Source organism: Monodelphis domestica, chromosome 3 (genome assembly GCF_027887165.1).
Source record: "Monodelphis domestica isolate mMonDom1 chromosome 3, mMonDom1.pri, whole genome shotgun sequence".
Taxonomy (NCBI): domain Eukaryota; kingdom Metazoa; phylum Chordata; class Mammalia; order Didelphimorphia; family Didelphidae; genus Monodelphis; species Monodelphis domestica.
Window position 1 is genome coordinate 287,425,618 of NC_077229.1, and position 14,666 is coordinate 287,440,283.

General features: G+C 39.8%; 1 protein-coding gene across 1 annotated transcript in view; it reads left to right on the forward strand.

Annotated features, from left to right (window-relative positions):
• The first annotated feature begins 4,800 nt into the window (after positions 1-4,800).
• RNF125 (ring finger protein 125) overlaps positions 4,801-14,666 on the forward strand; it is a 32,347-nt gene continuing 22,481 nt past the window's right edge. The window contains exon 1 of the mRNA XM_001369261.4: positions 4,801-5,402. Within this exon, the coding sequence (XP_001369298.2) occupies positions 5,236-5,402 (167 nt within the window). The 5' untranslated portion in view covers positions 4,801-5,235. The remainder of the gene's footprint in view (positions 5,403-14,666) is intronic.

Here is a 14,666-nt window from a genome sequence, read left to right on the forward strand (position 1 = left end):
CCCTCTCAAGGATTTTATTTTAAAAGGGGGGGGGGGGGGGAGAGTGGGATTTTCCTTAGATTAGCTAAGATCTAGTGACAATTCTTCAGTTCACTATGATAACCCAACAGTTTAAGCCTTAGCATTATACTCAATAATTTAAAAAAAAAATTTTATTGAGGATTACAAGACACTGGAGGTACAAAGATAAAAACAGAAAAGTCCTTGGCTGGAAGATGTTTACCTCTTTTTGGATAGGTACAACAAATACAGGAATATAACCCAAATATATCAGCCTTTTGCCAGCCTTTCTCTCCTTTTAGGATATCAGTCTAGAAGGAAGATCTTCTTTCACAAAGCTTGAGCCAGAAGTTTTCTCTTTAGCCTTCAATAACCCCACACTTCAGATATGCATGAAGCAATGAGTAAACAATATGAACAAATGGGGTGGGATGGGAAGGTCCCCTATAAATGGGCTTTGAGGCTTAGGTTACATCCATAAATACAATGCAAAGTAATTGGAAAAGGGAGGGAGCATCAGCAATGGGGAAAATCAAAGAAAATCAAAGAAAGCTTGAATTAGAGGTATTGTCTTATAGGTAAAGAGAAGAAGAAGGATGTAAAATATGTGTGATCTTGGGGGTTTTTAATTGACTATAAATTCAATATACTTCAAGAGTGTAATGTGGAGGGGGCAACTGGGTAGCTCAGTGGATTGAAAGCCAGACCTAGAGATGAGAGGTCCTAGGTTCAAATTTGGCCTCAGACACTTCCCAGCTGTGTGACCCTGGGCAAGTCACTTAACCCCCATTGCCTAGCCTTTACTGCTCTTCTGCCTTGGAACTGTGAATTTTAGATTCTCTCCATTTTGCTTAGTCTTGGAATTCTAGCAACCAGGAATGTATACACCCCTACTTAAGGATTAAGTATTGAGGAGGATGATCTATGACTGACATGTGCTAGCAAGTGACAAATAAGAAACAACTGACAGACCTCCCCCCCCCCCCAGGCTGTCCTAAGTCAAGCTTAAGTTACCATTGGTACATGTGAGATACAGGAAGTGATGTAAAGAGCGGTCTATATATTTTGCATCACTTCCTCTCACTGGCTCTCTCTCACTCTTGCTTGTGGAGAAGTTGGTCTTTGTTGGCAGCATGGGGAGTGCTGGGCGGAGTTTTGGCCTGCTTGCAGCTCTTGTTCGCTTTGGACGTTTGCAGTGTGCGAGTGAGGTGACTGGGAGAAGTTCTGTAGTGGGTTAGGTGAGGCATCTTCCCTGAGGGACCTTGATGAGGTGACTGATTCCTCCTTTCCTTGATCTCCAACTCCTATCTGGCTTGCCAGAGCAGCACAAGTCCCTTTCCTCTCTCTCTTCTTCTTAATTTCTTCCTTCTTTTGCAATTAAACCACCATAAAAATCCCAAACTGACTTGAGTATTTTATTGGGATTGAATTTTAAGTCTTGGCAACCACTAGTATAATATATATTCAGTCAACAACCTTAATTTTTACCCTAACAGAACCAATACACAGTATTGACTCTAAGACAGAAGGTAAAGGTTAAAAAAAAAAGAGTGTAATGTGGAGCCAAAAGGTTCATATGCTTTTTTTTTTTAAACTGGGATTATGATTTCATCTTTGTAGAGAACATCTGGTAGCCTCCACCAATGCAGGCCTCCACTTGCTCAGCAACTTGTTTGGAGAATTACTTAGCATGCTGAGAAGTTATATGACTTGAACAGGATAATACATCCAGTGTGCAATATGTATGACAAGAGTGACCTTAACTCAGATTTTGCTGCCTCTGTTACTTCTTTTGTCTGTTGTCACTTTTCAAGAGTATGCAGAAGCCAGTTTCCAACAGGTTCTTGAGATCTGGATGTTAAATTTTCAGGATGAAATAGCTCACATTTGAAATAGGGTATAGGCAAATGCCAGAAATCAAAGATGAATTTATTATCTTGTTGATTTCTAGAAAGTGATGGAGAAAATTGTAACAATGATGATTAAATTTCAAAGTGTGTTGTTGAGCATATATAATTTTTTAAACCTTATCTTCCAACCTCCCATCTCTAGGTAGGTGCTATCATTACCCCCATTTTATAGTTGAGGAAACTGAGGTACAGATGTTAAATTTGCCTAGGAACACAATTAGTGTCTGAGGCTGAATTTGAACTAAGGTCTTCCTGACTCCTGGTCCAGACCTCTATCTACCTTGATACTTATGTCAGCCTGTAAAAAACAGAATCACCAAAGCAGTTACAAAGATCATCTTTAATTTAAATCTTTAATCACAAGGGAGATTTGCTCTTATGGCTAACACACAGTCCCATGTGTGCACACAGCATTTCTCCTGCAAGCTAAGCTCTGAGGCTTAGGGAACAATGTCCCCAGGAAAATGCAACATGAATGGGATTCTCCATCATGAGAATGTCCTTCATTCAGGGGAATTTCCATTGAATGGAAGAATTTGGGATCTTATGTCCACCTTAGGGAAGTATAGGAAAAAAAGGACAACTGACCAGTTACAAAGGGGCTTGGGAAAGAGGTTGTTAGCCTGAGACTAGAGTATTTGGGAGAGGCCCAAATACAGTAAGAGAAGCCAAGAAACAAAAAAGGGCATGGGTATTTAAGACTTGAGCATTTCTATCACTCCTATTCAGAGTGCTTAATGAGTGCTTGATGGCTTATTGTTCTATCTGGGACAAGGGTCCAGTCTGGGAGTTCCTTGAAAACAAGTTCCCCTGGGACAAAGGTAAATTTGGGGTTTCCTAAAATAAGGCTATCTCCTAGCAACAGCCTCATTCCTGAATGCATGTTGTTGTTTAGTTGTTATTGGTCTGATTCTTCTTGACTCCATTTAGGACTCTTTCTTCTGAGATACTGGAGTGTTTTGGCATTATCTTCCCTAGCTCATTTTATAGATGAGGAAACTGAGGCAAACTGAGTTAAGTGACTAGGCCAAAGTTACACAGCTAGTGTCTGTTATCTATCCACTGAACCTAGCTGCCCTATGTGTATGTGTATATATTGTCAATATGGAATCCAGAAATCCCACACTTGTAGCTTTGTAGGATCTGATGAACCCCAAGTTTTAGGATTAATTTGTAAATTGGAGACCCCAAAATTTGTACTTGTTCCCTGCTACCGTGAGAATCCACCCTGCAGGGAATCTCAGATTAGCAGTTTCAGACTGAATAACAGACCTAAAGTAAATGACAATCCCAGCCAGATAAGGCTAAACTGATGCTAAGTACCCTTTCCCAAGAAGACCCACACCTGGGCAGGAATCACTCTTTTAGTAAGCAGCATCTTCCCTTACACCCTAGCCTTTAGCTATGATTCTTTTCTCAAGCTTGATTATATTCTGTCAGGATAGTTTGAACACTCCTTGTAACCCTGATAATGTCCTATATTTCCCTGTCCCTCCATTTCCCAAAAGTATATAAATTCCCCAAATTGTTGTGTTCCTTGCAGTTGTCAAACTAGCACAGTTTGCTCTCCCAGGGGTCAGTGACCAGAGCAAGCAAGGTTTTGGGCCTCTGCGTGGGTGTGTATCGCAGAGCAGTTCTGTGTGGAGGCCTTGAAGAAAGTACTGAACCCCTTTCCTTGATTAAAAAGTGGTTTTTCTGACTATTTAATAGTTCTGTGTTTTTTCCTAGTTAACAATATATACATATGTGTATATGTGAATATATTATGTATGTGTACATATATAAGTACACATAAATATGCAAGAATATATAAAAATACACAGAATAAATATATAAAGGGAAGGGCCTCTAGCCCAGAGAAGAGAAGGCTATGGGTCGAATTAGCTAATAGCTTGCTTTTATTTAGCCCTCAGTTTATGCCAGACATTGTGCTAAACACTTTACAAAGATTTCATTTGAATTGGACCCACAATCCGGAAAAAAAATCCTAACAATTCAAAAGCGGAACAGGCTGCCTTGGAAGGTAGTAGATTCCCCCTTTTTTTGAGGTCTAAAAGGCCAGCTGACCATTTGATGAGTATTTTATAGAAAGGATTCTTGTTTAGATGAAAGGATCAGTTTGGTGTTCTTTGAGGTTCCTTCCAACTCTTAAAAGTTTATGATATTTGTATCCTACTCCATTAGACAACCTTAAGTTCCATGAGGATATAAGCATTGTCAGCATTGTCTTATTTAAACTTGTCCATCTTCCTCATTGCCTAGTCCTACAGCATTCAGCAATGAGATATGATTCATTAAAAAAAAAAAAAAATTAAATCCTTACCTTCTGCTGAGAATCAATACTGTATTGGGTTCTAAGGCATTAGAGTGATAAGGGCTAGGCAATGGGGATTAAGTGACTTGCCCAGGGTCACACAGCTAGGAAGTGTTTGAGGTCGAATTTGAACCTAGGACTTTCCCGGCTCCAGACTTGGCTTCCAATCCACTAAGCCACCCAGCAGCCTCACAACAAAAATTTATAAAGAAACATCCAAGGGAAGGTGCAAAGTGTTGAAGATATACAATTAAAAAAAAATCAGTCCCAGCCTTCAAGTAACTAACATTTTACTGTACATTAGTTTTTGGAATTAGTGGGTTTATTAAGAACTGTATTATTTGACTAGACCTTAATCTCAGTTGCAGTCTATTCTCATATCTATCTGAACTTTAAATATTTAACATTTCTCATGATGTCAAACTCTAGTTTCAAGAGAAGTGGAACACCCAACTGCTAAAATGCAATGAAACTATTTTCCTCCAGATCTCCTTAACCGCTGTGCATTGCTGGGAAGTGGCAACAGTCAGAACTTTGGCAGAACGGGCTTCCTGAAGTAGTGAGCAGAGCCATTATCAAGTTGTAAAGTTGAAGATTAAAAAAGGGTTCCTATCCCTGCTTTCTCTCGGGTTAGAGGGAGGAAGACCTAACAGGGAGCAGCTGCTGCTATTCCTTTGTGCAGTTTGGGTTTCAGGTTTCAAGCCTCCGGGGAGGGGAGGACACTGCAGTACTTGGTGCTGTGGCCGCCGCTGCCTCCTCTCAGAAGTTGAGGGTAGCTGGGGGAAGATGATAATTTCTGACTGGCCGAGTTCCTGGCGAACTCCCTACTTGGAAGGTTAGAAGGGGCGGGGGCTGGCTCCCGAGATCGGGCCTGTGGGGGCAGGGAGGCGGCGATCCCAGCTGGGCAGGGACTTCCTTCCTTAACCGCAGGACAACAAAACAATTGAACCTAAGGCACCCAGCTTAGCTGCTGCTGTCTGGGTAAGAGAGGAGTAAGAGAGGAGAGAGGCGATGGGCTCCGCGCTAAGCAGTGACAGCGGCCGAGCAGCCCCGGCCAGTCGGGCCACTCCATCATCCCTGCCCAGGAGGAGCGAAGTGGAGCTGCCGATTACCTCTTTTGATTGCTCTGTCTGTCTCGAAGTTCTACATCAGCCCATAAGGACCCGCTGCGGCCACGTGTAAGTGAGGGTGAGCGGCCCGGGGTGCGAGACTCCCAGTAGCTGGTACCCGCCCGGCCAGAGCGAAGCTAGGTGGAAGGAGGAAGGAGAGTATTCTAGGTCAGTAGAGCTTTAAAAGATCTAACTTAGTAGAACCGCGTTCACTGAGAAGGCTGTTCTTCTGTTGGAGCTGTGGCTCTGTACGATCTGGACCCGTCGGGTCTCCCTGGCTGCGGGAAAATGCCTAGTCTGAAGGTGGCACAAAGTCTGGGAGAAAGAGGAAGAGACAGGTGGGCAACTTTTGCCCCTAAATCAGATCTGAGCACCTGGATCTCAGTTGGAGGTTAGTGGTGAGTCAGTGGCCAGGTCAGCTCTGCCCAACGGATGCTTCAGGACTAGGTAGGATGCTCGGGGTAGCTGGCCAGCACAGCTCCGCTTCCACGCTCGGGTTATGGGTACATATGAAGTGCCAGCAACTTCTGGATTGACAGGGGCAACTGTCTGCCAGTTGCTGAACCCAACTGGATCATGCAACTAGGAAGCTGCCAGCTGCAGCCTAGCGCAATTCTCCAAGTAAACAAACGCTTCCCGGAGCCCCACGGACCCAGACGTGTTGCGTTTTTGTTGGGGCTGCGCACGTGTCCTGAAACGCCCACGGCGCTTCCTCCTCTGTCGAAAACAACTGACCCAACTAACCCCCAACCTTCCTTCTCTCCCCGCTCCGCCCTTACCTCCCTTCTCTCTCCCTACTCCTCCGGTTGAAGGTAAAGTTACCGGAATTCTAACGCCCAAGTCATTTGCGTTGCTACTTTGTTGAAGTTAGACTGAAGTTGGACTAGGATTTGGTAGTTTAAACTGAAGACCTGTTGCTGGGAACTGACTTGTTAAATGAAGCAACAAAGTTACAGGAAGGTCAAGGTCTCCAAGCTTTAAAGGGGGAAGCTTAATAGGAAGTATAGGTTAAATGGTTTCTTTTTCAAGCCATTTATTCAAATCGGTCGTTTTTCCATTGTTCCGTACGATTTCTAATTCCTTACTGTGTAATCTAAGCGAGCATATATATATGTATGTCTATGTGTGTATAGACGTATATATGTAGTTCTTAGGTTTACAAAGAGCCTTTACAAATACCCTTTTTATCCTCGCAACCACCCAGAGACATAGGTACTAGTATTCTGCTTTTACCGATGAGGAAACAGTGACGAGGTTAAATGTCTTACTAAGAGTCTGGTAAGCTGATAAGCAAGCATCTGAAGTCACATTTGAACTTGAGTCTTTCCGACCCCGGGTCCACCCCCCTGTTCTGTGCGCCATCTAGTTGCCTCTTTGGGCATCATGGAACAGAATGCAGAATGCGTGATCTGAGGATTCTCATTCTCTGAATTCACTTTGACTTGGGATCACGGAAGATAGATAACTGTTGTTATCTCTCAACCATCTAACAACATAAAGCGGATGAATGATAATATAGTTACTTCACTGGATAACTTGGAATCTCAGAGAGTTGTCTCAGCTCTTGCCCATGGTCCCCCTGCTGTATTTTTTTAAAAAGCTCTTCCTGTCTTAGAATCAGTATGGTGGTAAGAGCTAGGCAACTGGGGCCTTGCCAAGAGTTGTACAGATAAGAAGTGGCTGAGGCCAAATTTGAACCCAGGACCTTCTGTCTCCAGGGCTAACTATCCACCAAGCCATGGAGCTGCCCTCCCAGTAAGTATTAACAGTAATATTGGCTTTCCTTACTTGGATCTACTAAGCCACTTCTCTTTTTCTCTTTAAACTCTTAAGACAGAAGAGCAAGGGTTAGGCACTTTGGGATTAAGTGACCTTTCCAAGGTCACAGAGATGGGAAGTATATGAGGTCAAATTTGAATTTAGGGCCTCCCCACTCCAGACCTGTCTAACCATTGTGCTACCTAGTTGCCCCTCTAAGCCATTTCTAGAGTGTTGTGGTATTCACTCTGTGTTTTTTGGCTTTAAGAAAGGGATTATAATAACAGAAATAGTAATAGACCAGAAATGCAATTGTTTAGAATTTTGGGACTTTGGTAAAGTGTTTAGTAGAAAGCACACTAGATTTAAAGCCAGAGAATGTGGCTTCCAATCCTGGCTCTGCAATCTTGTGCAAATCACTTAACTTCCCTAGGCTTCAGATTCCTCTTCTGTAAAACGAGAGGATTGGACTATATGGTCTTTAGGGTCATTTTCTTCCAGCTCTAAGTCCTACCAGGACTTAGATGCATATAGCTCAGTAATAGTGAAAAGTATACTACTTTGATTTCTACCACCAAAACTCCATTGACATTCTGAGTATCAATCAGAAAGCATTCATTAAGAGCTTAACAAGAATCATCTCTTTAATATCTAGCCTTTGTTTGAAAACCTAGTGAGAAAAAAGCTCCTTTCCATTTTGGGATAGCTATACTAGTTAGTCAAGCCTTGGTGGGCTTCTTTGCCACTCCACTTATGAAAATGGGTCAGTTGTCCCTAGTGGTCTAGTGGCTAGGATTTTGCACTTTTACATCGTTGGCTGAGTTTGGATTCCAGGTCAGGGAAAACTCGATTTTGGGAGCAGCTGGTGACTCAGTGGATTGAGAGCCAAGCCTAGAGAGGGGAGGTCCTAGGTTCAAAAATGATTTCAGACACTTCCCAGCTGTGTGACCCTGGGCAAGTCACTTGACCCCCATTGCCTAGCCCTTTCCTCTCTTCTACCTTAGAACCAATATACAAAATTGATTCCAAGACAAAGAAGGTAATGTGTTGTTTGTTGTTTTTTTTAATGAGTCAATAGTCTATCTTGTTTTGTACTTTGCTATTAGAGGCAGAGCTAGGAGAAGACTTGGAGGGAAAGATGTTTATTAACTACCTAAACATCAAGGAAATCTTGGAGAAGTTGACACTTAAATTAGGCTTTAGTGTATGATTGGGAATTCACCTTGGGAAAAGTATTCCAAGCTCAGGAAACAGCCTGAAAAAAAAAAGTGTGGAGATGGAAAATTGGAGGAGATTGTTGGGGGAGACCGATTGATCCAGTATAGCCCATTATCAAGCTGGTAATAGCTAGCAAAAGTTTTGATAGCATGTAGAATTAAATTACTTTTAAAGGGCATGTTCCATAGAGTTTTTAGAATTTGTAAACATTAAAATATTTGAAATCAGTGTTCCCTTTCCCCTCTTTCCTTCCCTAACTTATAAAAATAGGCTGAAGAAGTTCCCAAGGTTTGGCCTATCCACGTAGTAAGAATCTTTTTCATTTTTGTATGCTGTGTCATGAGCATGTATCCCTGAGAAGCACATTGGAAATGTAGTGCTTTCAGCTTGAAGGGGAGAGGGGAATGATTAAAAGTACATTGAAAGTAGGTTTAGGGTGAATTGCCAACTTTAACCATAATTAGCATCAGATTTATTTCCTGATGCCACTATTCAATGTTACCATCCAACCTGGAAGGTGAAACCCATTTAGAAATCTTAGAAAGTTACCTGAAACTCCAGGAGGCTCTTGAGTGATTTACCCTTGGTAACATCACTGGTGGTGTGAAAGACCTTTAATTACATTTATACCTAGCATTTATGTAACCGTTTATAATTTGTAAAAGAACAACTTTGTTCTCAGAACAACCTTCAAAGACAGGTGCTATTATTCTCCTTTTTAGAGTTGAGAAAGTCAGGTTAAATGACTTGCCCAGGGTCACATAGCTAATATGGGTCTGAGGTCACATCTGAACTCGGATCTTCTTGACTCCAAATACAGCAAGCTTATCCACTACACACACCCATCTGCCACAGGTCTTAATCATCTTACATGTTGTTGGGCGAATTTCCTTGTAAAAATAAAATAAAGAGCAAGAAAAATAACTGTAAAAGTGCATTTGTGATTTTTTAAAATACTTTTAAATGTATTTATTTGTAAATGGGCCACCTGAGTACTGGTTACAAGACAGAAAAAGATAAGGGCTAGGCTATGGCGATTAAGTGACTTGCCCAGGGTCATATGGGTTGGAACCCAGGATTTCCTGTCTCTGGCCCTGGTTCTCAATATACTGAGCCCCATAGCTGCCCCTGAAAGGTATTTTCAACTTGCAAAGTTCTTGTTAATTCTTTTGCAAAATAATCTTTTTGTTTAGTTTTTCTCTTTGTTCTGCTCTGATTGGGAGGAAGCCAAGCAACTGGAAAAAGCCATAAAACTGCCCACTGTGACCAGCACAGTTTTCCTTCCTTCAGCTTTCCCATTCTTTGTTTGACAAATCTGTGCTCATTGTTCTGGTTGTGAACAAAATTTCCATATCCCTCCTTTTGGCAAACTTACTTGGTTCGCTTTCCCCATCAGAAAATTTTTCACCAGAATGAATAGCTGTTAGTGCTGCCTAAACTAGGTGATTTGAGATTGAATTAACTTAAAACGGAAAAGTATAGAAGTGTAAATGAGACTTTTTGCCCATCTTTTGATAATCTCTTTTGGTATCTATCCAAATCTCAAAATCTCAAAAAAAAAATTGGGGGGATCTAGTAGGAAATGGATGATAAAACACTGATGGTACATCACAAAGATGGCAATGGTGGTATGTATTGTGATGGGAACCTATTCTAGCCTTCTTCTGCATTGTCTTTAGTTATCTGAGGGAAGAGGTGGTGGACCAGCACCCTGATATCACACCATTATGCAGCCTCAGCAACATGTTTTATGTGGAGAAACTCGTCCATGATCCAGTGCTCACCTCCATATGCCTGCCGACTTTGGATCCCCAACTCTGAAATTCTCTTGCTTGGCCCCCAGACCTAGTATATTGTGGGGTTTTTTATTTTGAACTTTTTTATTTATTGCCTCCTCTGAATGGTGAATTTTTCATGTTGACTCGCCAGGTAATCCCCTACACATCCACGTCTTCCTCTGCTAAAAAATAAAACATCGAATAAATTTTTATTGTTCTTCCAAAGCAAGCATATAGAATGGCTATTCTGGACCACATCCTGCTCGAGGGATTGCTGATGAAGTAAAAATGATGAGGATATTGAGAGTAAATGAATGTGCTGTCATAGAATTATTGATAAAAAGCGGAAAGTTGGAAATGTATCCTATATTTGAGGAGACCAGGTTTCAAAGAGTTCAGGAAAAAGATAGACTCTCTCTCTTATCCTGAGAGTCTTAAAAAAAGTAAAATTGAATTGAGAAGGATGAATAAGAAAAAAATTCTGATGAGGTAAACAGTTGAAGAGTACAACTTAGATTTCAACTAGAACTCCCTTTGAAATGATAACCCAGATATTGTTTAGCTACTGCTTGTAGACCCTTCGTTCCAGGAACCTGGAGGGATTGCTAATTAAAGCTACACATTCTTCTTTGGGAGGACTGTTAATTGTTGGGGAAGTTTTCGCTAATATCCAGCTTGAATCTGCATTTCTGCAACTTCTATCCATTGTTTCTAAATCTGTCCTCTTGAGACCAATCACCACTAGTTAAATTTGTCTTCTTCTTGACTACCTTTCAAGGACTAAATTATAAGCTCTTCTCGAGGTTAAACATACCCAGTTCCATCTTTTAATCATCTAGGACATAGTGTTGATTCATGTTGAACTTAAATTCCACTAAAATTCTTTTCCTCCCTTTCACCTGTCCTAAGAAGGCAAACAATTTGATATGTTACACATGTGCAATCATGCAAAACATTTCCATATTAGTCATGTTGTAAGAGAAAAGAAAAAAACAACATAAAAAATAGTATTAGCTTTGTTGACTGAGAAAAAACAGAACTATTAAATAGTCAGAAAAACCACTCTTTAATTAAGGAAAGAGGTTCAGTGCTGAGTTAGGCCTCTACACAGAGCTGCGTATCACACAGTGCTCCAAGGATTGAACTCTGGATGCTCTGGTCACTGACCCCTGGGAGAGCCAACTGTGCTGGATTAACAACTACAAGGAACAAAAATATTTGGGACTTATATGCTATTTGAGGAGATCCAGGAGCAGGGAAAGATGACTGACGTTACCATAGCTACAAGGAAATGGTGTTCAAACTATACAGACAGGATGCAATCAAGCTTGGGAAAGGAATCCTAGCCAGAGACTAAGGTGTAAGGAAAGGAATTACTTACAATGGATACTAAAAGGATGGTCCCTGCCCAGGTGTGGGTCTTCTTGGGAAAGGGTCTCTGATACCATGGGGATGACTACCTAAGTCAAAAAGGGTACTTAGCATCTGCTTAGCCCCACCTAATTGGGATTGTCATTTTCCTTAAGAGTCTATTCAGTCTGAAACTACTAGATTCCCTTCAGGGTAGATTCCCAGGGGAACAGGGAACAAGTATAACCTTTGGGGACTCCAACTTATAAGCTGGTTCTAAAACTTGGGCTTCATCAGATCTTTCTAGGCTACAAGTTTGGGGTTTCTAGATTCCATGTTGATAGCTTCATTCTACATTCAGATTCCATCAGTTCTTTCTCTGAAGATGGATAGCATTTTTCCATCAAAAGCTCTGTAGAATTGTCTTGGACCTTTGTATTGCTGGGAATAGCTAAGTCATTCACAGTTGATCATCACATGGTATTGCAGTGACAACATACAATGTTCCCTTGGTTCTGCTCCTTTCATTTTTCATCTGTTCATGTATGTTTTTCCAGGTTTTTTGAAACCATCGTAGTCATTATTTCTTATAACACAATAGTATTATGTCACAGTCATATGCCACAACTAGTTCAACCATTCCCCAATTTATAGGTATCCCCTCAATTTTTAGTTCCTTACAACCACAAAAAGAGCTGCTTAAAATATTTTGGTACACATAGGTCCTTTTATTAAAAAAAATATCAATGGGATATAGACCTGCTGTCAAAGGATATGCATAATTTTATTATAACTCTTTGGGCATAGTTCCAGATTAATCTCCAGAATAGTTGGATCAGTTCATAACTCCCTCAGTAGTGCATTAGTGTCCCAGTTTATCCACATCCCCTCCAGCACATGACATTTTACTTTTCTGCCATGATAGCCAATCTGATAAGTATGAGGTAGTACTGTTTTAATTTTTCATTTCTATAATCAACAGTGATTTAGAGAATTTGACTCTACATAACTAACTTCATTTTTTAATTAATTAGAGGTATTAAGATGTCAGTAGTTCTCTGGTGTTAAAACCCTTTCCAGACATGTCTCCTTTGATTGGTTATGTTTAGAATCAAAGGCCATTTCTTTAAGGAAATAGATTAAAGGTGGAAATTAATCCAGATATGAAAAAACATTCCCCTCTCCCCCACCTTTTGTACAGATACTGATTGGAAGTCCATGAATGTGGAACATTATATGTTTTTGATATGTTGATAAATGTTGCTAATTTTCTTTTTTTATATTCTTTTTTTAATTTTTTATATTATTTTAAAAAAATTATATAGAATAACTCCCTAGGAGGAAGGAAGGGTAAGAATTCTGGGAGAAATTTAGGCAATGTAAAAACAAAAATTGTCAATAAAATTTGTTTAAAAATATAGGAGATTAAAAAAACTTTGCCTTCTTAATCCCCTAAAGTGTTTGCATTATTTACTCTTCTAAGGAAAGTCCTTTTTCCTCATCCCCCAAAGCCCATGACCCATCTTTCTCCATTCAGAAAGGATTATGATATTGACATTAACTTATATGATACTATTTATAAAAAGAAGGCCTCTTTCTACCTTTGAGGCTAATGGTCCAGGAAAGAATAGGATAGTGACTGTTGGTAGGCAACTATTGTGAAATGTTAACCCCCAGAACTGTATTTTAACATTGTGGTTTTTCTTATGCAAAATTGCTGTATTATCTCAAATTCTTTTGATAGGAAGAGACATATAGTTCAAGAGGGTAGGATTATTCCACTTTGGACAGGTCTCTTTTCCTAAGCCAAAAATGCTTAGATATTAGAATAATGAGAACGTAAACAAATTTCTTTTTGGCAGACTTGTACCCAGAGCATGTATTATTAATTTTTTTTTTATTTGACAGTTATAAAACCTGGATCTCTGGAAGGAGATAGCATTGGGGAAATTTAAGTGATATTAAAAAATCAATAAATGTTTAGTAAAAAGAAAAAAATAATTATCATAAGCTCATTTCATCCTTCTAACCTGTTGAGTTGCTTTTGAAAAACAATTCTGCCATCTAGTATGTTAGCTACTCTATTCAGTCTCCTGCTCACACATTTTATAAGCACATCATTTATTTCATCTAAATCGTTAATAAACATGAATCACTGGGCAAAAAAGAGACACCAAAGACTAAAGCTTTTTTTTTTTTTTACTAAAGCTACCACTATGGCTTAATGTTGATATGCTAATCATTACTCTTTGGGTCTTGTCATTTCAATCAAATGACAATTGACAATACCTTTTAAGTGTCAACCAGGTACTATGCTAAACAGCCTGAACACAAACACAAACATGAAACAGTTCCTGCCCTATAAAGGGTTGTATCCAGTGAGAAGAGCTAAGTACACATAGACGTATTTCTAAAATAAATATGAAACAATTTTGGGAGATTAGCAAAAATTTAATATAGAAGGTAGCACTTGAGTTGAACCTTGGAAATTGAAACTTTGAAGAATGAATTGAACTAGAGATTCCAAGAGGAAGAGATGAGGATTAATAATGAAAAGGCACAAAAGTGAAATACGGAATGTCAGATGAGGTATGATAAAAATGTCAATTTGGAAGAATGTGTAAAGGGAAGTAATGGGCAATAAGGGTGGAAAAATAAGATGGAGGCAGGTCTATAATGATTTAACTGTCAAGCAGAAGAGTTTATAATTGATCCTAGAGGTGTTGGGGGGAAAAAAAGGCAGTAGAGGAATGGCACAATCGAACCTGAAATCATTTTGTGATTTCCTGTGGAGGATGAATCTGAGTTGGGAGAGACTTAATCCAGAAAGACTTTGTCAGATATTATTGTAAGAGCACAGATGAAGGGGGGATAAGTATCTGAACTAGGGCCATGGCTATGTGAGTAGAGAAAAGTGAACAGGGAGGAGAGAAGTTGTGGAAGTAGATAGAACAAGATTTAGCAATTGCGTGGTTATGTGGGGTTAGTGAGAATGATGACGTGATTTTAAACCTTGATGTCTGGACTTAATGAGTTAGAATTAGTTAGAAGGTAAGGGTTTATTTAAAAAAAAAAAAGAAGAATGCATTCTAGAATTTTGTCATCAAACACATTGGACCATAGTTTGAAGAATCTACCTTTCTATTTTTAAAAACCATTCAATAACAAGGAAAATGAACTAATGAAAAATATCTATATTGGTCTTCTGTTGCCAAAGATTTTCTGTATA